The sequence below is a fragment of the Aphelocoma coerulescens genome, chromosome 5 (assembly GCF_041296385.1).
Source record: "Aphelocoma coerulescens isolate FSJ_1873_10779 chromosome 5, UR_Acoe_1.0, whole genome shotgun sequence".
NCBI lineage: Eukaryota > Metazoa > Chordata > Aves > Passeriformes > Corvidae > Aphelocoma > Aphelocoma coerulescens.
The window spans coordinates 6,391,050-6,414,955 of record NC_091019.1 but is presented as its reverse complement, the minus strand read 5'-3'; the positions used below and the strand labels follow the sequence as shown (position 1 = coordinate 6,414,955).

Sequence of the window (23,906 nt, the reverse complement as noted above, 5' to 3'; positions counted from 1 at the left end):
ATAAATATTCATAAAGATGTGCCCTTTACCCTAAAAGAGAAAGGTTAATGGATACATCTGCAGAGTTTTTCCTTCCCTTTCTGAATCCTGGGCATCTTGGAATCCAATATGTGTATGCCCATCTTGCATAGAGTAATCTAAAACATAGCAGGGAGTAAATCCAATTTTTCAGGTTTACAACTAGGGTCAGAATTCACTTGGCTCAGGCTCCTTTTCATCAGCTAGGTTTCAGTAAATTTAACTAGCTTATTACCCCTTTGTGTTTTTAATTAAACATATAATGGCCCGGTAGCCTTCCCACTGTTATTTGTGAACACACAGCTTTCTATCTGCTGCTCAAGAGCCTCAGGAGCTGTTTACGGTGTCACCTGGGGGGAAGTACCAACAATGGACTGGAGAGTTCCATACCTGTTTTACCTCCCTACCCAAAACTGACCTGCAAGGAATAGAAGTCTTTCACTATGAGCCTGACACATTTATCAGAATCTCCCTGAATATTTATATCAACACAGCTTGCTGCTACATAGTGAAGGGGCAGATTTTCGACTCAGTAAATCCGTTTCACTATAGCAGTACAATCAGCTTACATATTTCCAAATATTTGGCATGGCATAAAGTTCTGAAGTTCAGCTCCTAGACATAGGTTACAAGCATATTAAAAAAAAAAAAATTAGAAAAAAAAATTTAAGTTTTCAATACTTCCTGTAAGAAAATCTTTGAAACAATCATCTTATGACTCCGTCCTGTGTTCTATAATGGTGAGATCTCCCATTATGAAACACTCTTCAGAAAGAATGACATATAGGTACCTGAACATTCCTTGACATATTTCTCCAGATGCTGATCTTGGCCAGTGGTGGAGAAGAACCATCAACCTATCTCAAACCCAGAGAAAAAACAGCTGAAAGGCAATGCTGATTCCATCTAATTTATGTTCTTGGGCTCTGGACCATGCAAGGCCAGAGCAGGTAAGGAGCAGGCAGAGAGCTTCAGGTGAAACTGTATTAAATCACTGTTGAAATGAGGAATTCATTGTGGGTGGGATTTTAGATATCTTGATGGCCTTTTCTAAGTGTTTTAGTGGTCTAAAGAGTCAAAGGTTGTGAGCAAAATAGCTCACAAAGGTCATCTAGGAAGAATTGGCTAGCATAATTCTCCAATGAAGAAAATAGTTTCTACCTTCTGCATCCCCAAGTCACATGTCTGTCCATCCTACACTATTTTTTATCATCTCTAATTTAGGAAAGAAAATATAATCTTCAGATTTACCACTGTACACCGATAACTATATACACAGACTGCACAAACTATCAGACTGTCCAATTAGAACTTACCTGTGTTAATGAAGATTTCCATTTTCCAAGATTTACTTTAATACATTCGAAGCATGAAAACAAAGTCTTTATTATCATTAAACTGATTCAACAAAATGTTAACAAAGATGCATTCTCATCACTGTAGTATAAATCCTGTCCACCAAATGATGATATAAATTAACAGCAAATCTCTAATTGCTAGGAAATATCCATTTAGAATAACAAAATAGTATATCTAAATTAATGACTCCAAGAAAAAATGGTATTAACCTTATTTTATTATCTTCAGTTTAAGAGCTCCATTCTATTGGAAAACAGAAACCTGCTAAAACTTACTGAAGAAATGAAATTTAAACCGGGCACTCTATGCGTTACTACCTTAGGACAATCATCTCCACTACATCAAAAGGCAGAATATATACACACACCTTTTCATTGCCTGGAATAACACCTATTTCTCATCTATTAAATCTGTGCACAACAAAAAAAAGACATTTGCCATAGAAATATGAACTCTGGTACCAACAGCTAACACAGCTTCTTTTTTCCCGTTGTTGTTGACCTCCTGTATGAGGTCAAGGATGAAGGCTTGAACTTTTAACTCGGCCTCTTCTGGTAAGTTAAAAAAGCAAGCCTTTAACTAGAACATCTCCTATTTTGTGCAAACAGAAGAAACTGAGGAGAGTTCTTGGTTTTTCCATAGTCAAAAACTATATTGGTTAAGTAACAGTTGTACCCTTATACTTGTTCCCACACATCTTACTCATGATGAAAAAAAAGATGCTCTTTATTATTCTCTTTGCAGTGTCTGTTTTCATAGACACAGGGGAAATTGCAAAAGCTTGACTAAAAAAGTGGATGTCATCACAAACAGAACTATGATAATGATCAAAAGCTTAGTAGGAGCAACAATTAATAAAAGGCTTCCCCTGTGACATGGGTCTGCACCCATTTCAGTTCCCATGCAAAGCTATAGAGTGAGTAGAGCTGTTAGAGAAAACATCAAAAATTATCAACCTGAAAGTTCTGCTATTACATTGATCTAATGTAAGCAGGGTCCTCTTCAGTAGTGGCCCAAATATTTGTTCTCTACTTCTCATCATGTGAAAAAGTTCCTTCTCCATTGTCTTCCACTTTATTATCTGTCATCACAGACCTGGGGCACTGAAAGCAGGATCCTTACCATGGTCTGAGCAGCAACTTGAGAAACAAGCAATGGCTTTAAGGGATACACAGAGAGTCCAAAAAAGAAGAATACCCACAAGTAATCCATCTGAAGTAACAGCAGGAGCAACACCAGACATGCCTGTTCTGATTCCTGCATGGAATTACAGAGACTGAAACTTCCTCAGTTACTACACAGAGCTACAAAGGTTTAACCGAGACTAGCAGGCAATCCTTCAACTCATATTTTTAAGCAGATGTCATCATTTTAAATATTATAGATAGCCTCAGTGTATTTTGTTCAACCAAGATTACTCCTGCACAGCACATCTCACTACAGGCCTCTGCCTGCCAAGATAGAGGACTCAAGGAGCTGCATAGATGCCATATCTAAAAATCCGTGTGCCTTGCATTGTATAATCATCACTGCCTGCCTAGTTTGACCTTGGATTTTGCTAAGTGCAAGCATGTGACAGCATTTTTCTGTTCAGTGACTGTCCTCAATGTCCTCTTTCTCAAATAAATAATAAACAAACTCTTAACATGGCAAACTGATCCTGTTAACCATGACTTCAAAGAGCTACAACAGCCTGGAAAAGCTTGGAGAAATTGAAAAGTAATGCAAAAGGAATGATAGAGTAAGAGAAGGAAAATGGGAAGAGATGGAGGGAGGGATCCTTCTGTAATGCAAAACGATATTCTTCTAGTGTGAGACAATGGCCCGAAAAATGCAAAAAGGAATAAAGTAAAAGAAAGAACAATAAGAAAGTAGAGGTGACAGAAGAGTAAAGAATAGGGAAATAGCAAAGTCCTCCCCTTAACTGGGGAGCCTTGTCTGGACATCTCTGCTGTGGCACTGGCATCACTGACAATTTGGTCATAATGAAGCCACACCCCTTTTCCCAGGACCCTGATCCCCTTCCTCCTCCTTCATGGGATGTCCTCCACGACCAGTGTGCCTTTTCCGAGGGGAATACCAGTCCTGCCCCTGACCCCTCCCACTTCTCTGTTGACCCCGCCTACCCGTTCCCAACTTCTGGTTCCCACACCATCGGAGCCAGATGTGATGGGCCTGGGGCCCGGAACCTGGAACCTGAGCCAGTCTACCACGCCCCACCAGTTACTTATGGTGGGGTAGGGGGAGGCCTTCGAGGATGGAAGCCTTTCTCCTACCAAAACAAAAAGGAGCTCTGCAAGGCTCAAAGGGAGTTTGGCAGGAAAAGTGAGTATTTCAAGGGTCTTCTCAAGGCCACCTTTTCCTCTAACGAGCTTGTCCCTTGGGACATAAAGGACCTGTTTGCATGCCTGCTTACCCCAACCTAATACCTGTTGTGGGAGCAGACGTGGAAACGGTCCTTGCAGCCACTCCTTATTGAGCTCTGCAGAAACCGAGACACGGCTGTTGATGCCGACCAATCGGTGATAACACTTGACCACCTGTGCGGCGAGGGGGACTGGAGAGAACCCAGAGAACAGGCCTGAGTAATACCCAAGGCCGTTCTTTCAAGGGTCATGGGGGCAGCAGAGAAGGCCTTCCTTTCCCTTCCCACACCCGACGCAGAGGCCTCTAAAAGCTTTATTAACATAAGACAAGCCCCAATGAATCTTTCATTGAGTTTGTTGACAAAATTAGAGCACAGGTGGAGAGGGAGGTTGTGGACCAGACAATGCACCCGACGATCATCCTCAAAGTGGCCAAGGAGAATGCCAACAAGGCGTGTAAGAGGGTAATCGCCGGGATGCCGGTCTACCCAGAACCATCGCTCCCTGCATTGGTGGAGGCCTGCATGAAAAAGGCTACTGCAATAGATGCCAGGCCTCCATCGAGAAGACCAGCTCCACCTGCAGCTTTGGCCGCCCATCAGCCAGCCCCCCCCCACAGACGTCCCTGAGACCGGCGCAGCCGAGACAGCAGCAAAGGGGGGGAACTCCAGGAATCATATGTTTTAAATGTCAGGGGGTGGGGCACATTGCTCGGTTTTGCACAAGTGCACCGATGGACGCAGTACAGGAAAGGGGGGGAGCGCCACCACCACCAGCGCCAAAAAAAAAAAAAAATGCTCCAAAAAAAAATCTAGGAGCGCAGCACAGTCCAGCCTTGCGTGAGGACAAAAATGAGGCAGGACCTGCGGGGAAAGGGAGAAGTAGAAGGAGGACATACACTACCGGACATGACAGGACACCAAACCATGACTCAGATGGAGGGTCTCTTTCTATTTCTAGGGACCCCAAAGATATATGGCACCCTCAACCACCACTGGTGGTGGAACTGACAGAGCCCAGTGGTTTCGAACGGATTGATGGACGGTGGTTGCAGTGGACCCACTGGGAGGAAGATTGATGTCTCCAGAGATCACCTGTAAGTGCATGGCCATCGGAGATACCAAGCACACACCCCAAGAGTTAGAGGTATGCCCAGCCATTCTCACGAATGACCTGGCAGGACTTCTAATTGTGGCACGGTGCATGAACCCTCCCTTCTATTTGGCCAAAGGGCAGATCATCGCCCAAGCCATCCCCATACCATCAGGAATCCCAGTAGATCATAAGGCACCAGGTGTCTACTGGGCAGAAGTGGTGGGTGAAAACAAACCAATTATTTATTTCAATGTCCAGCAAGGCAATGAAGCTATTTGTCTCAAAGGCCTGCTGGACACAGGCGCAGATGTCACAATCGTTCCCTGCAGGGAACGGCTGTCACACTGGGAGTTGCAACCCATGGCTGGATGTATCCAGGGAATCAGAGGGACAAAATTGGCAAAGATCTCAAAGAGCATTGTGCAAATTGAGGGACCGGACAGAAACTTGGCCAACTTACGCCCGTTTGTAACAGACTATCAAGCACCCCTGTGGGGACGGGATGTCATGTCACAATGGGGGATGAGACTGGAGATCCCGAAAACCCCTCAGGATTTTTAATTACGGCCACTGTGGAGAGCCCCACTCAAAAGCTTGATTGGACAACTGATTCGCCTGTTTGGGTGGATCAGTGGCCGCTAAGTGGAGACAAAGGCGCTCAACAAACTCGTTGAGGAGCAGTTGGCTCAAGGAAACATCGAGCCAACTTTCAGCCCTTGGAACTCTCCGATCTTTGTTATCAAGAAGCCGGGGAGAGACAAGTGGCGGCTCCTCCACAACCTTAATGAGATTAATAAAATCATTGTGGACATGGGGCCCCTTCAACCAGGGATGCCTTCCCCAGCAATGCTCCCCCAAAATTGAAATCCGGCCATAATTGGTATAAAAGCTTGCTTTTTCAAAATTCCCCTCAATCCCGACGACACTCCACAGTTTGCCTTCTCAGTTCCCACCAATAACTGAGAAGCCCCAATGAGGCATTACCACTGGCATGTTCTCCCACAAGGGATGAAGAACTCCCCAGCAATCTGCCAGTGGTATATCGTATCATTGCTGTCCCCGATCCGTGCCACCATGGGGAAAGCCATCATCCTACACTATATGGATGATGTGCTAGTGTGCACGCCCAATGATCATTTACTTAGAGACACACTTGACCAGGTTGTCAGCGTTTTAACCAAAGCAGGGTTTACCCTGCAAGAAGATAAAGTCCAGAGGATGCCCCCTTGGCGATATCTGGGGCTGGAGATCACGAAGAAGACCACTGTTCCTCAAAAACTGGCCATTAATCATAATCCATAGACATTAGCAGACCTCCATTCCCTGTGTGGTGCTTTAGGTTGGGTAAGAGCCTGGCTAGGGATTACAACAGAAGACATAGCCCCCCTCTTCAATTTATTGAAGGGGAGAGAGGAGCTGAGTTCTCCTAGGACTCTTACCCCGGAGGCAAGGGCCTCCCTGGAAAAGGTGGAGGTGAAGATGTGCGAGAGGCAGGCGCATTGATGTAAATTAGGTCTGCCTTTTAAATTCATTGTTATGGGAAAATTGCATCACCTCAACAGACTCATTTTCCAATGGGACCAAGGCCAGAAAGACCACCTCTTGATTATAGAGTGGGTCTTCCTGAGCAACACCAGGTTCAAAACTATCACCAAGCCCCAGGAACTGATGGCCCAGTTGATCCGGAAGGCTCAGGCAAGCTTCGGGAATTGGCTGGGTGTGACTTTGCATGTATTCACTTGCCAGTCTGCTTGAAGCAGGACAAATTGTCCTCCGCCACGCTGACCAAAGAGATGTTCGAACAGCTTATGGCTGAAAATGACATCATTCGGGTAGCCTTGGATAGCTACACCAAATTTCAGTCCATGCTCCTGCCCATAAATTGTTCCAGGAACAGTTTGTCCTGGTACCAAAAGATATAAGAAGCAGAAGACCTCTAGAAGTCATAACAGTTTTTACAGACACGTCCAGAGCATCTTATAGATCTGTGATGACCTGGAAGGATCCTCAAACTCAGGAGTGGAAGACAGATATTGAGTATGTTGAGGACTCCCCTCAAGTTGCTGAGTTGGCCGCTGTCGTCAGGGCTTTTGAGAGGCTTCCTGAACCGTTTGATTTGGTTACTGATTCAGCTTATGTATGAGGAGTAGTAGCAAGAGCAGAAAATGCTATCTTGAAGGAGGCTTCCAACGACCACCTCTTCTGGCTGCTCTTGAGATTAGTGTATCTTGTCTCCCACAGAGAGCACCTGTTCTTTGTAATGCACATGAGGTCACACACAGACCTACCAGGCCCGATAGCTGAGGGCAACCAAAGAGCAGATGCCCTCGCCGCCCCCGCAGAGATGGCCAGGATGCCCAAGGTATTCCAACAGGCAAAACTGAACCATCAAATGTTTCATCAAAATGTGCCCAGACTGGTCCGTCAGTTCCACCTGATGCGTAGTCAGCCAAGGCTATTGTGAACATGTGTCCGAATTGTCAGCGGTCAGCCCTCCCCTCATTAGGCACTGGGGTAAACCCCAGAGGGCTGGCGAGGTGTGGCAGACAGATGTCACCCATATTCCTGAATTCAGCTGTCTAAAATATGTACATGTCACTATTGGCACCTTTTTCGGAGCAGTCTATGCTTCCGCCTATGCAGGGGAGGCAGCAACACACACTAAAAAACACCAACTGCAGGCATTTGCTGTCTTGAGGGTCCCCAAAGAAATCAAAACAGATAAGGACCCTACATATCGTGCCAGGGAGTTTGAAAGTTTTATGGATGAATGGGGAATAAGACACAAGAAAGGCATCCCTTATTCCCCCACTGGTCAAGCTGTGATTGAGCGTGCCCATCAGATGCTCAAAGCCACTCTGAGACATCAGTGGGCAGATAGTAGAGAGTCATCCCCACAAAACCATTTGTGCAAGGCTCTCTTTACCATCAATTTTTTGAACTGCTCTTTTGACAACTTGAACCCACCACTGATACGGCATTTTGGACCACAAAACAACCACCCTCTAAGAGAACATGCACCAGTCCTGATCAAAGACCCGGAGAGTGGTAAAGTGAGGGGCCATACAAGCTAGTCATGTAGGGCCATGGATATGCATGCGTGTCCACACCCCTGGGTGTGAGGTAGATCCCACAAAAGTGGGTGAAGCCTTATATTCCGAAACATCCAGTGAGATCCCCAGACCCCCAGGTGGACATCTGCACCGGGAAGAAGAAGCAGCACCACCATCCCCAAGACTTCCCCAAATCACCTTTTCTCCCTGAGTTTTCTTGCTTATGTTTTGATTTCTTTGGTAATGATTTCTAATTTTAATCCTCAGTTAAGAAGTCACCACCCAAAGAATGTCAGACATGAGCCAACTGGTCATCTTGCTCACCCTGGTCCTTTCAGAGTCACCGTGGATAATTCCACAGCGGAAGGCCAACATCTGGGTACTCCTAGCAAAGACCCTCAAGCAGGACCACATTTGCCTGAGCAAGACAGCCACAGATGAGCCCATGCCGACCTGCCTGGTGGGGATCCCTCTAAATGTTTCAGAATACCCTCCCCTTTTAGTTTCCATCCAAAACAACTGGAAGCAGCAGACTCATCAGGTAGCCCAGTCCTTCGCTATTCAGACCGTGAAAGTCCCAGTGAGGAACCCCCTAGTCCTTTGGCGGGACTGGGTGGGAGACCTCCCGAAGCTACCCGATGAGCCTGCTGAGTTCAATATTATAAGTACCTCATCTGCCCCTTATTGTGTTCAATTTATGTTTAACCCTCCAACCCATAAACAACTTAATATTTCTGTTGCCCAGCACAATCCAAAATATCAGGCCGCCCAGTGGTGCAAAAAGATAGGTCATGTAAAAATGGCATCCACCCTGGATGGATCACCCTGGCAGCTACCAAAGGGGGTGTTCCTAAACTGCGGCGATTGCACTTGGGCTGGCATCCCCTCTCGCCTTCTCGGAGGGCCATGTACACTTGGGTGGTTGTCGCTGTTTACCCCCAACCTGCTTCAAATTGAGAACTGGTAGAATAAAACCGGATTGGCTCGCAAAAGGAGAAGCATGGAGCAATTGGATGAAAATTGCAACTCTGAAATTTTTCATTGGTCCCATCTAAAACACTCTTCCGCCTCCCTTTTCTTACCCTGGGTAGCTGCAGCGAAGGCTCTAGGGGAATTGGGCACCCTAGAGTGTTGGGTGGCTAAGCAAGCCAACTTGACCTCAACTGCCATCAGTAACCTCTTCAAAGACGAGGATATCACCAGAAAGGCGACAGTGCAGAACTGGGCTGCCATTGACTACCTGCTCCTCATCCACCACCATGAGGACACCAAATTTGAGGGTCTTTGCTGCATGAACCTGTCATCCCAAGTCCCAGATGTGAGAGTGACGCTGAAAAAGATGCAGAATCTAGTCCAGCAAATCAAGATCGAATCCAAGGGCTGGCTAGAGAATCTGCTGGACCAGTGGGGACTCTCCGGGTGGACTTCTTCAATTGTCAGGGATCTCCTTTGGGTTGTTTTCATCATTCTGGTAGTTTTATTTATGTTCAGTTTATTAAAAAGACTTTGCTTCTCGGTTATCACCACCGCATCCCCTCAAGTGAACCACATCCAAATCAAAGAAGACAGCAGAGAAAATGTGGAAGTACCTCCGCTGGAGTGGATATGTGAGACTGAGAGACAGTTTTAAAAAAATTTTTTTTGAAAAAACAAAAAAGGGGGCGATGTGGTGATGTGGTGTTTTATGATATGCTGATATGTTTCATATGTTTCAATGGTTTAACCCGGTTACTCCTTTGTCCCCATTCCCAGCTGGTACACCCCAAACTCTAGCCACTCCCCCAGTGCTCCCTACATGGTTGTTCTCCTCTCCTTGCCTAGTCAGTTCTCCATCAATCACTCAAACTCCTCCCATTATTCCAGAAAGTTTGGTGTCCATCACCTCAGCCCTCCCGGTTTATCCTTGTATGGCCCTTGTCAATCCCCTGGGATCCTGCCCCTGATACCTCCCCTCTGGAAATCCCCTAAACCTCGAAGCCCCATTGGGGCATGTGATCCCTTTCCCTCTGCCCCTTAAGACCATTGATCTGTGTGAATGTCCATCCCTATCCATATCCCTCCCGCAGAAATCCCTATTGGCCCATGGCCGGGCCATTCCCCCTTGTAACTTTCCTTTATAAGTTGTTGCACACCGTTACTCTGTGCTTGTTCTCCCTGGACTCCCTTCGGGCAATAAACCTGAAACTGTATCCAAAGGCAGGCCTCCCTGCAACTTTTTATCCTCTCCCTCATCAGGGCTGCTGACAGCCACAGCACCTGGAGCTTCAGCTCCCCTGGGCAGAGCTGAACTCCAGAGGAGCAGCTTTAAAGCCTCGAGCCTTCGGCTGCTCCCCACTCCTGCCGCACACTGCAGGTGCTGGCCGGGCTGAAGAGAGCAGTCACTGCGACATACATGATTACAACAAATACCAATAGGATTTTTTTAATAGAAGTGCTGCAGAATAACTGGTATTAGATTTGAAATGGGAGCAACCAAAGAATGTCCCATTACTTGTATTACAACAGGAAAGACCTGCACGAGTATTTTGTGTCAGACTAGACATAAAGGTCCTTCAAGACCGAAGAAATTATTAAAAAAGCATTCACAGAGTTACAAATAGGAGACTGTTTGATGCAACACAGACTTTGAAACATCAAAACGTCATTGGAATTGTATTATGGACCATAATACAAAGTACACCTTTTTTTGTAAACTGATGACTGCCACTGAAACAGATAATCAAAGAGACCTCTTTTTCTTCCTACACTGACAACCAGAAAAAAAAAAGGGGGGGAAGAGACATACATGAAATAGGAATACAATGTATTTATGTTGGGAAGAAAACATACACAGTATTATATGGAAGCACAAGTAGCTTAATTGTTTAATAGCGTAGTTGCTGAATCTCAAAGAAAACGTATTATTTTACAATGTTATAAAACATAGTGAAGCAAGAAACGTGCAAGTTTAACTTTTATGAAAAAGCAAACTCCAAAGCACATTTAATAAACTAGTAAGGAAAATTGCATTACAAGGTTTGTAACTTCCAAAGTGCATTGCATCTATACTACATTGGCTTTGATCTTTCTGTTTAAGTTATTTTACAGACTGGGACACATAAATAATGAATTCCTCCTCTAACAAAAAAGAACTAGAAAAAAGTAGCAAATTGCAAACTATGAAGAAAGGCTCTAACTTGTATGTTAGATTTTCCATCTACCATTTCAACACATTGTCCAAACAGACCACTGAGCACTCAGTATCTTTTATGTTGCTGCTGCTGCAAGAGAGAAACAAATTCCTCTTACCTGTGCTCTAACTCTCGGATGGACAATATAACTCCAGAAGTCGATGCCTTTTGTTGCAGAGTGGCCAGAAACGTGAACTCACTTTTATTCCGGAAGAGCTGAATTAACTTCTCACTCACATGGGGTGCTGCGTGGATTTCTCTTTCTGTATCTAAGAATTTTATTTTTAAAAGAAAAAAAAAAAAAAGGGAAATAACAGTCTAGTAAAAATGCTAAGTCAGAAAGATTCAGATCACATTTTTCATTTTCACATCAATATTTTTCATTTTTGAGAGTCATCTACCATGGTCCACCACTGCATTTTTTCAATGAAAAACCTAAATGCCATCTCTGTCAGCATGCCCACTTGTCACTTTGACAAGTTCACAACTGGTCAGCTACTGATTTTCTGATGGATTTTTTGACAGGATGCTGAGCCATTTGTGTCTGCTGCGAGCAGATTAAGTTGCTGTAAATAAGTTCTGCTGCAGCCAGATAAATAGGCTCCTAAATTCTGAGAAATCTCAGGCACTGCCTCTCCCAACACAATTCACCAAGCTCCAATTTCAGCTTTTACCACTGACTCTGTTACCACCTCTCCCTCGTACATCACAGGAAACCCGTCCTTGCACAGTGTAAGGCAGAGATGTATTATTGCTAATAATGCTATACGGCTGCGCTCCTGCCCGAGAAATAAATACAAGACACACTTGCAATCCACTGCCGTTTCAGGGATTTCTCAGTTTAAACAAGCAAAGTATGACAGCTCATACAATATTTATTAAACCACAGCCTGACCAGACATATGCAGAAGCATTCCAGCCTCACTAATCCTGATGATGTCCAAGCAGCATACCTTCTCATAGTTGATCTTCTAAGACTCAAATGCATCATCTCCCACCATATTCTTTTTTAACTCATCCTTTTATTCACTATACATCATCATTATGAAAGACAATTAACAACAAAACAGAGAAATCATGGCATTTCACCTTCCCGCCCATTGCCATGTCTCTCATGCTGGGCCTTTGTCACACACTTGCAGTTCCTGGATGTCACAACCAATTAGAAACCCAGTGTGCTTCCTTTCCAAAGGTTTTACTTTGAAGCCAAAAATGCTGGCACAAATTCTCAGCTGGTGAAAAACCAGATAACTCCACTGAATGCTGAGAATCCAGCCCAGCATGCATGATGTAACACACAAAGGAGTGATGAAAATTACAATTCAGAATTTCACTGCAGGGGAAAAAAAAAAAAAAAACACAACAAAACAACACTACAAAAAGGCCCCATTGTGTCATTAAATGAGGCTTTGCTGACTGAGAGGAGACAGACTGGCTTGGAAAACAACCTAAAACCTCAAACACACAACTACTGAGGGAATGCCATGGACTGAAACCAAACTCCAAGGAAAAGGTATTCAAGCATGTTTAGTAATTGGGTGTCTCAGTTTTTCCTGTGCCACTTAAAGCCCTCCAAATGAGCTTACACACCCAGACTCGTAACATGCTTGCACTCTGAAAGGCTCACCACTGAGAAATACTACAGATCAGACATCCAAAACACTAGTCATCTTTTAAAAATCTTTGCTAGGGGCTCGAGTTCCCCTGATGAATAAATACAGTGCCCATTTTACAGCAATAAACTATTCGTCTGTCCAGTGCCACTTTTATCATAGCAGAGGATAAAGCTTCTAAGAGCAGAAATCATCTCCACTGCCATCACATAGTGGAATAGAAGAATAAACAATCCAGCATAGAATACCAGATTTTGTCCTTATCTATTAGCTTTCATTATCTGTATAATTACCTTCACCTAGCAGGTGTTATTACTGGTCATAAATATCATGTATTTTCCTTTTAAAAAGCTGATGCAAGAGATACAGAACTATGTCTCCCACAGACCCATAAACTGGCCAATATCCAGTCTGGTATCTACAAAAACAGACAACCCACTGGTAGCAAGTTCCAAGGCACAAGTAAGACTCAGAGGTAAAATGTCCAAGAAGTGACAGATGAAGATAATTATCACTTTTTGAAGGTTAAAACCTTCATATCTTACAATTTTTTTTTCTTAAAGGTGTCACAATTACCAGAAATAAAATATGCTTTAACAAAGCTTTCAAAAATTCTTTAACATGAAAGCACAGGCAGTGCTGTCAGTGGAACATATATGTTTAAACTTCAGTCAAGCCTTGCAAAGTACATCAGTTTCCCATTATAGGAAGGGCCACATCCCACCACCTATCCATCAAATTTTATACAAAAATATAAGGCTCCTTGCTCAGAATCATCCATGGTTCGTTCATCACTGCACTGATTACTTCAGCTAGAAACATACTTGGAAATATTTTGCTAGTCTCTACCACCTCTTCCTAGATATGAGTATACCAAAACCACATGAAACACTGATATTTGTTCACTATTGATTAAAACCAGTAAAATCCAAAGTTCTGAAATTCCAGAGTGTTGGGTCCAAACTACTGGGTAACAAATAGTATTGACAGACTGCTTTGCAATGCTGTGCTAGTGTAATTGGTACAAACAAAGTTTGTACCAAAGTTTGCAGGCTTTTGGAAACTAACACACTTCTAAGTACAGTGCTATGTATTTGGGGAGCAAGTCCAGTCATTACCAGCACCTTGAGGCATCCCTACTACAAGCCAGGTGAAAAGTTTACTTGCAGGAGCAAAAATGTCTACAGAAATGCTGCTTTTCACAGCCCAATCTCAGTAACTACAAGGCAACTCTCCCATTAGTTCCACGGTGAGATGGCAAATGCAACTGGACTGGTAAGCTGAGAAGCCCAGCAAGGCTGGTGGGGATGGAGAGGGCACACAGCCTGGGATTTTGGAGCTGAGACTGTCCCAGTGCTGAGCTTGCAACCTGGAACCCAGCTGCTGGGAAGGAGGAGCTTTGCAGACAACACTACATCACCCAGCTCCTGCCCACATGGCACAGCCCCCCACGCCTCTCTGGCGGTGTCTGCCCTCACACACACCTTCCCCAGGAACGTCGTGTTTGTGTTTTGTTTGATTTCTGCAGAAAATACCATACAAATGAACTGGGAGTAGAATCCATTTAGAATAAGAGCCTTCTATTTCCAGGTAGATTTTCACACTTCAACAAAGAAAAAGAAGAAGAAAAATTGAGAATACATACACCCCCTCACCACAGGTGCCTGAAAGGCAAAATACTTTTTATGCTCTCTATAAAAATAACTGTCTGCTTGTAATGAAATGTCATATTTCCTACATAATATAGAACAACATAGGTTTATACAGCAATCTTCACTGAAACATTGCTTCATGCTTGAATGATAATGCAATCTCAGCAAAATAAACAAACACAGATACGACTTTCATATGCCCTTCTATGTGATTATATTTTCTTAATTTGAAATAGTGACTGTCTGGAGGGTTTTTTAAAACATACCAGACTGTTTCTAAAATTAAACAAGGAAAGAAAGAAAGCATACTCAGTTATAGGCAAGTCCAAGAGACACAAATCATCTCAGAGTACCAAGTAAAGGCAACTTTCTACCTTCAGCAAAACAAAAGCACAAGACACACCTATGTCAGAGAGAGCATATCTGTTGCTTGATTTTAATTCTTTTTTCTTTAAGCTGTGCGTCCAAGGAAGAAGTGCCAAACACAAACCAATGGTCCAGTTTGCCAGGACAGACAACAATAGCCATTTAGTCACTACCATCCCCCCCCTCCCTGGCCCAATCTCCCCCACACCCAGAGATGCCACCTTGCCTTCTCCTGGATGCCTTGTCCCCTGAGAGCCCATTCAGACCCTGACCAGCACAGCCCTGCCAAGCCAAAAAGAGCTGCAAGAGGAAGCAGCACCCAGGCCAACACTGACAGCACAGCTCTGGCTGCAGAGCACACCACAGCACCCTGCCCAGTTGCAGCAAGCTCTTACACCCTGAGAAATCTTACCCATGCCCGTAACTACTCACAACACTCACTATCAGCACCTTCCATATAAGTCTCAAACTTATATTTTAACATAGGTGTTTTCACCTCACCTTAAAACCAAATGAATGGCGATGCTGCTCTGGGGCCAACGATGTAAGGCCTGGCTTTACCTCATATCTATGAACTGTGCAGGTATTTCAGCGCACACTAGCCCTAAATGACAAATGGAATTTGGTACAATAACTCAGGGTCACCATCAGTCCTTACCCAACCTGATTTAGACCCTCAAGTCACATCTTCCTGTGTGGATTCAATGTTCTATGCATCACCAGCTCTAGCAACTAAAAATTAAAACCTCAGGCTTTTGCCATTTATAACCCTGAACATATTAGAAGTCCCAGATAAGAGAAATGGAGGAGTTGGCATCAGCTCCATTAGAAACAGTGTAAGAAAATCACCACCACACAGAAGCAGACAAAATGAGTTAAAGAAGGAAAAGGATAATGCTAGGGAAGAAAGCAAAGGTCTTGCCAAGCTTCCTTTGACAGTGACAACAATCCACGGTACAAAGGGAAATACATGACCATTTGGGATGGAATTTTAAGTGATGAAAAATGTTCACCAGTTGTTAAATGCTGAATCCTAATCCATCTGGGGAATAATTTTTCTTGACGACATGCCTCCATTAGAGTAAAAATACTAAAATTCAGTTCTGAATCAACTAATTTGCTAAAGCAATAGGTACATTTTATCATTCACTAGCCTGCTTGAATACCTTTTACTTCCCTTGGCAGAGAACATACTGCAGAACATATTGCTTTATTGGTAACTTCAATCATTTTAAAGCTATTTGCTTCAACATGCTTTCAGAAGAACCTCTGAACAGTCACTCTGGACAAGCAAGTAGAAATTAATCCTGCAACAACAGAGAATCTGGATTTAAGCTGTAGCAATTAAAGAATTGAATATTACAGCTTTTTGGCTTTTACCTTGCTATGGGCAAAATCCAATAAAACTGAAAACTGTACTTAAAAAAATAAAACAAACAAAAAAATCACCCAGTGCCCCACTTTTTTAATTCACCAGCTTTACAAAAATGAAACCAAGATTAGAAGCATGATCCAAAACTAGCAACTCTCAGTGTAGGCAGTTCCTAACAGTTGCTGAGGATGAAAACACACAACAGCATCACAAAACCATTCTTGTCCACTGAAGCAGTTGCTTCACCAAAGCCTCTGAGTCAAGTGGGATCCGGTGGACCTACTTCCCCCGCCCCCGCACACTGGTCTGAAAAAATGTCTTTTGAAGAACTGGTTAAAAAAAAAAAAAAAAAAAAAACACCACCACCAAAAAAAAAAAACCCAACCACAATAACAACAACAAAAAAATCACACACAAAAAAGCAACAACAAAAAATCCACCAACCAACAACACAAAACACCAGGGATAAATGCCCATTCCCACTCGTTTCCACCCTCCTAGAAGCATTCCTCAGTCTACACAAGTCACAAAAATTTCCAGAAGGGATGCTAACACTAATTATGGGGATCTTCTCCAAAACTAATCATTTCACTGCCAAGCAGAGAAATGCTTCAGGTACTTGTCCCTCCCTACTTATCAAGAGTAAAATGCAGATATTTGCAGATACCACCAATTTTTTATTTTAAGCTATGGGGACAAATTCACATAAATTTCTCTTTATTTGCAAAGAAAATAGAAAACTTCACAACATGCTTCTGTTGCAGGAAAAGGCACTGTCCTGGGTTGAGGTGTATTCTATTACCATCCTCATGAGCTGTTGAAATCAGGTGGGGCAGTGTTTTCCTTGCCTCCTCCCCCCAGACTATCTTTCTGTTAATGGCCCATCATTGCCCTGCTGCATGACTCAGAGATAACTCCCTCCGGACTATCTTCTGTTAACGAGCCTAATCAACACCTGGCCTCATGACTCATTACCTCATTGTGAGATGCTCCACCCAGAGGGAGGAACCAAGCATCCCATCATGGATATAACTGGGACTCTGAGCATCAAACGGACGGGGGACTCCACTGGATTTCCAGAGGACAGGAGCTACACAGCCACCGCTGGATTTTCCGAGGAAGAGCAGACCCCTTCTACTACAGGATCACCACTTCAGAGGACTGCAGTCACCATTCCACCAGACTGCTACCACTACCCTGCCTAATAGGGACTCAGGTTGTATCTTGACTCTGTCAGTATTTTCTTTTACTTCCTTTTCCTTTTCTTTAATTTCCATTAAATTGTTATTCTGGCTTGGTGCCTCTCACTGGTTTGTTTTCAAACTAGCACAGGCACAAAGCCATGCACATCCCTCTGAGCATTTTGGGAGCTCAGTTGAGCCATAAGCACTAAGGCTGCAGACAGCCCCCACCGTGCTGCAGAGACCCACTTGCCTGCACTGCTTCCACCCAAGCTAAATGATGGGGTTCAGTAAGCTGGGGGTACTGCCAAGGGAAAATAAATGTAAATTTATGTTAAGGTGCTAAGCCAGCACTTTGTTGCTCTCTGGGGCCCCTGCACGGGAACAGTGGGGACCAGGACCATCTGTTCTACTTGCCAGCAACCCAAAGAGAGGGGTCAAAACACCTTACCCTCCTCTGAAAAACTATGTTGCCAGGGAGGACCAAAGAGGGCATGATGTATTCTCATAAGCACATCTCTGCTCCTGTGTATTCTCACCAGCATGAGAAGACACTGTAAATGTTTTTGCCTTGCTAGCTCCACTCAGAGTCAGTAATAAACTGTAGGAAATCATGTTCAACAGCACAGCTTTCTAAATTCTGATTATTCATTGTAAATCACTTTTTACATGTTGCTTCAAACAGTGTTTCTCAAGAATAAGATCCGTCTGCAGTGAAATGTTTGGTGATTTTAATATGCAAGCCTCCTACAGAGATGATGTCTCATTTTAATTATTGTTTTGGTTTAATGGGTTTTCATTAAATTAGAGGATGGAGCAATTACCAGGGTGAACAGCTAATGTCACAAAGGTAAGTTCCCATGACTATACAGCAAAAGCAGTTCTGCTAGAGAAGGTGGAAAAATAGTAATTCAATGTAAACTCTACTTTTGCATCATGCAAAACTACCCTTGGCTATACATGCTCATATATTGCTGTCATTTTGATATACATGTTTGTAAACTAGTTTACAAATAGGTCTCTCCTAACAAAATTCATGTAGCATTTAAAATTATATATACATATAAATAAAAATCCTTTCAGAAAGCCATTGCAAACCCAGTCCTAGAACTCCACATGCCAGGGGCAGGAGCATTTTGAGTCACTGAAGAAATGAGAGAATACTTATCAAATCACAGTTTCTCCTCATCCATTAATTTAGCTGATTTAATGGCTTAGTGTCAGACTCTTCACTTCTTGAAAATTGCCTTGACTTGAGCACCAGCTGGAATGACCACACTCATGCTAATTAAGTATGATCAGAGAGTCTTAAGTCCTCTGTTTGCTTTATCAGCGTTTCAAACTGAACCCTGGCAATTGAGTACTCTGGAACAAACAGAGCAGCAGATACTGCACAAGACCTGGAAATGAACACATGCCAACAGTGAAGGAAGCCACCTCTGCTTCTCCAGCCCCAGCCAGCCAAAGGTGCCTTCAGTGGCAGAGAAACCACAGCGGCAGAGAGCTGTAGCAAATCCTGTATCGTGAAAATTCATAGTGGTTTCCTGCCCCCAGGGCTTTTCCTTGTCTTTTCCACCCACATGGGCAGAATGACCAAGGAAAGCACTGGAGTCACCTCTCTGGCAGCACAAGGAGAAGCAGTAGCCTGGTTACACTCAAAGCCCAGTGACTGACATTGTCATCAAACTAATTGGCTGCTATGGACCAAAATCAGAAACCTGCGCCCAGCCAAGGGGCTTTGGGGCAGGTTTCCTGCTGTCAACAACAGACATCACCTTGCTGAGGCTACACATCACCTGTTACTCAAGGCAGCTCCTTGAACTTACTCCAAGCATTTTAAGTGGCTGCTGAGCTCGTCTTCTCAAGTAGGCCCTGTTGTTTCCTCAAGGGATTCATGCTGAAATCAAGACTGTTTACAAATGGTTGATCCCTTAAATTAAATTCTTCGTTGAAATGCTCCAGAAGTTCACTATCACTAAAAGTACATAATCTGCTCTTAAATCATGTGAGTTAATCAAATTACATGTGTTGTTAGTTAATTAGTTCAGGAGTCACTGACTGTATCATCTTTTCCGCTCTTTACCTACATTAGATAAGGTATCACGTTATTGTGCCTATAAAGATTGCTCTTTGAAAATTTGGAAAATTAAAACATTTTAACAGAAAGAACATGGATTTATACCAGCAACACTGTGAACAGAGCCAGTGGCAACACCAGGAAAATGGAGTAATTGCCAAGAATCATTCCCAGTGTGCTGTCCAGTTTGCAGGAGGAGTACTGGCCACTTCAGGGATCTATTTCAAGGGTATAATAAATACTAATGTCACACACAAATAATGAGCCACTCAAAAATATGGCTTCATGCAAAAGCAAGCTAACCAACTTTTTTCTTTACCTTCTACAAAGCATTTTCAAGTATGCTTGAAGTCACACAAAAATATTAGAGGTTGCTTTTAAAAATTATAATAATATATACCAAAACTTGCAAAGCATGTTCTGCATTTGTTTAAAGGAAACTTAAGGTGGTACCAGAAGGTGAGGAGCCCCTAGAACTAAAAATCAGACGCAGAAGGCAAGTTTTGCAAATAAGTACTAACTGTAGGTTTGGTCTTACTTCCTTCCACTATAACTCCAAGTGTGTTGGCAATCCAGAAATAAAATATAAGCTTAATAGAACATGCAGAGAGATTGATCCATTTATATTTGTAAGCAATATGTAATCATTCTGATTTCTCATTTAGCACTCTTCTTTCTTCCAGGTAATAATAAATACTGCTCATAATTCATGGCAACAATATTTTAAAAAAATAATCACAAGTACTTCTGAAGTGCTTTATGGAGATACAGCCAACAGGTAACACATTTCAAAAAAATGTTAAGTACCAGACTCCACTGGAGCAGGAGAGAAGCTGAATGCCTAAATGACACTGACTTCGCTGAAAATCCCAGTCTAGCTTCAGTGAGGCCACACAGAAATTACAATTTGCCTCCCTGGTGAAAACCTGAATTCTTAAATGTGTAAACCAAAATACTACTTGAAATAGTTCATTAAAAGGGACGTTTCAGCTAAGCAGAAATCTGACTTGGTTTCTTCACTGTGGAGAGAGGTTACTATGCCTAATGCAGCTAACAGACCTGGGTACACCTACACACAGGTTTTCATTTCCAGTCATTTTATCACATGAATAATCCAACTAAAGACAATGAAATTATCCTAGAGTTTGAGCAAGCATATGCTGAAGTGCTCTCTCGGTTCAAAAACTCCCTAAGACTTGACAGTCTAAACAGTTTTTTAATTACTTTTAAAGCACAGGTCATGTATTGCTAAAATGTTATGATTTGGGGTTTTTTTATACTCTATATATGATTTATACAAGCATTAAACAACACGTGTTTTACGAACTAATTCTCCCTTTTTTCTTTCCCTGAGGAAAAAATCCCTTCGTGTTATTGCTAAAGCAAATTAAATCCTGGGTGTCTGTTTTATTTATTAACTGCATGATAATAGCATGAGGCATAACATTTGTCAGAGCCCTTCTCTACTGAAGTATAATTTCTGCTGTCGGCCTCTTTATGTTTATACTCAATATTCTAGATGTCTTTGTTTCTTGGAACATACATAAGCACACATTTATATTTTTCTCCCAGAATAAGTATAAACGCTATTGGTGAAGTGTTTCACAACACCCACAACAAAGAACCATAAATAGCTAACATACTTAGTCATTCTCCATGAGTTTTATATGATTTATTTGAGAGATTTAATAATTTCTTTTAAAAAGTCACAATAATAACTGTTTTATCTTTTTACACCATAATTATGATTTGGAGCATTGCTTTTCTTATTTCACCCAAGCATACCACAACTCATGAATAAAATATGACAACTTTGATAGCATCCATTGCTGTGGGTTCATCCGTAACAGAAAACGTGATTGGGGTACTAAGAGCTCCCTTTTTCTCCATAAGCCTTTGTTTCTGAAAGTAAGCTTTTATTTAAATAGAACTGCCACATGTGTCCCCCCTTTTCTGTGTTTCTTGCCATTAGCAGTAACACCAGCAATAATGTTTACTCTTTTTTTTAATGACTACATTTCGAAGCGATTAGGATGGCACGAAGCAAGACGAGCAGAATATCCCGTCTGAAAGCTGGCCCTCACATGATATCAAAAAACATTAAAAGCAGTGCCAGTATCAGAGAACAAAAAGCTAAAGCAGAGGACATAACTTAAATATGTGAGCAATGCTATTACAAAAGAGAAACTTTTTTTTCTGGCTCCATAATTAGTTACAATGAAGGAAACCTAAATTACTTCCACCATTTCCCAAACAAGATCGCTGTACCTAATACTGCAGGGTTGTCCTACCACAGCTTGTCAGTACATTTCCTTAAAAGGAAGGCTTGGGGTAAGAGCAATACACGAGGTTTCCAAATCATCAGCATTTACCAAATTATTCCACAAATACCATGTTTCAAGGCTGTGCTGCTTCACTTTCCAAAAAGCATGATGAGCATCTGTAGAGACCTCCACAGACGAAGAAAAATTATGACACATACACACACAAATCCCACTCTCCACCCACACATCTTGGCTTTGTTATTTTCCCCAGTCTCCAGGAAGAGGCTGTAAAATTTCAAAATTATTATTCTCAATGAGCTGAAGTAGAAAGGGATATTAATGCCATCTGTAGACAGCCCATCATAGAAGCAACAAGTATTTAAACTCCAAGATCCAGTTTTATGTGTGTTTCGCTCTTAGAAGATCCTTGCTATGTTCCAGTTTACAAATTTTTTTTTTTAAATGAAAATTAAAAAATAAAAGAAGGGGGCTACACAATAGAGGGCTAAGCTTTACAACACAAATTTATCTCCTTTGGAAGCATCTGTTCCCACCGATACCAAATGGAAAACTCACAGCTTCAGAGGGCAGAGGGAGGAGTCACCTGTATGTGCAAGGGAAGACAGACTAAAACAGTCCCTGCATCTGTGTGATCCTATACTATTTTTCCTATTTACAGCATGGGGGACCCACAGCAAACTCTGCTGTAATGTAAGAAATGTTGCCACAAACGAGGGACGATGGGGGACAGAAAAGCTGCAATGAGAGGTTTTTAGGAAGCAAAATCAATTCTGAGCTACAGTACTTACTGCTCTAAAACAGTGATTCCCAGATCCCTGTTGTCAGAATTACAGGACCAACTTTGCTATTTTAGCAGATACACAACCTATAACTAAGCATTTCATCCCATGTTAGAATGGGCATCAGGTGCCAAAACCAATTTTTGCCCATTATATTAGAAAAAATAAAAACCTAATGTTCTGCACTTTGTATCATTGAATAGGCCACAAAAAGCAAGGCAATCACATGATATAATGCCACAAAACCAGCACAGTATGACATGAATGCTTCATGCCATTTATGTGGTGAAAATGAAAAAATAACAGAAAAAACGTTCCCCTTCTGTGTCATTTATACACCCACATGGCAGGTGGCTGGATTATTCTACAATTTGGCATAGAAGAAGTAGGTTGAGGTCTCAAGTAGCATCTAATCTTTATTCTTGATAGTTCAAGACAGCAGGATTTTTCACCACAGGAAATGGTCCATGCCTGGCTCCTTCATAAGGTCTGGTTGTATCTGCCCTTGTGTACTTCTTTAAGGTACAAAATCTTAAAAAAAAATCTCATGTGATAGTAATTTCAAATAACACCACTTCCTTTTAGGCAGAAGATGTAGCTGTGTTTAGAAGTAATTTAATCAAGTTGGCCGAGTGTAAATATTTTTCTCAGTTATTAACAAGTTTCTGCTAAAATTGGTTTAAAATTAAAGATTTCACCCTTGGGGTCAAAATACACCATAATGGGCCACTTTGTTTCATTGCCTACAGTAAGAACTCAATTCTTGAGCATTGCTTTTCCCATCCTCTGCATTTCAAGCAGTTTTAGCTCAGCAGTTCCTACTAATGCTCCAGTTCTGTCCTCTTTTAACCCAGCACCTGTCCAGCAACCCAGAGCTGCAATATGAGGTGCAGGGGCTTGGGCAGGATTCTTTACCCACACTACTCAGGGACTTGCCCCAAAGCAGCACAACCCCAGTGCCAACTCTGCTCCACTCCAACTTCCCACAGCTCTCACAAGCACATGGGCCCATCTGACAAGATGCTATCGAATATTCTTACTCCACTTTAATACTTGTTTACTAAACAAGGAGCTAATTACAGTATGATATGACTTAAGAGTATCCATTTGCCAAAATTGTTGCACGAGAAAGAATTTTTGTTGCATTCCTATTCTGATGAAGATACAAGAAACTCAAACTGTTATTCTTACTTTCATCTGAGCTACTTTCATTTTAAGGACTTAGATGTTCACATGGTGTGGAACACCCTTACTAGCAGCATCAGAAACTAATTTCTGCATCCCCCTCTCAGCCCATTAAAGAGCAAAGAACTTTTGTTTCCTTTCTGCTTATCTTTATGATAGGACTTTGTCAACAGGTAGCCAGAAGCATTCAAGGCTTTTAGCACACCACAGAAGTACTGAAGTGCTTATCCCACTTCCCCTCTGTACTCACCATTGTGGCAAATGAAGACAAGACAAGTAGCACAATTATTGCCTCCCAGGAAAGCAAAAATAACTGTCAAGGACAGAGGCAGTGT

General features: G+C 42.4%; 1 protein-coding gene across 4 annotated transcripts in view; it reads right to left on the bottom strand.

The window, feature by feature from the left end:
* The window catches only part of NELL1 (neural EGFL like 1), a 298,289-nt gene that overhangs the window by 260,169 nt on the left and 14,214 nt on the right, over window positions 1-23,906 (bottom strand). For all 4 annotated transcript variants that reach the window (XM_069016456.1, XM_069016458.1, XM_069016457.1 and 1 more), the window contains exon 3: window positions 11,180-11,330. In XM_069016456.1, coding sequence (XP_068872557.1) covers window positions 11,180-11,330 — 151 coding nt within the window. The remainder of the gene's footprint in view (window positions 1-11,179; window positions 11,331-23,906) is intronic.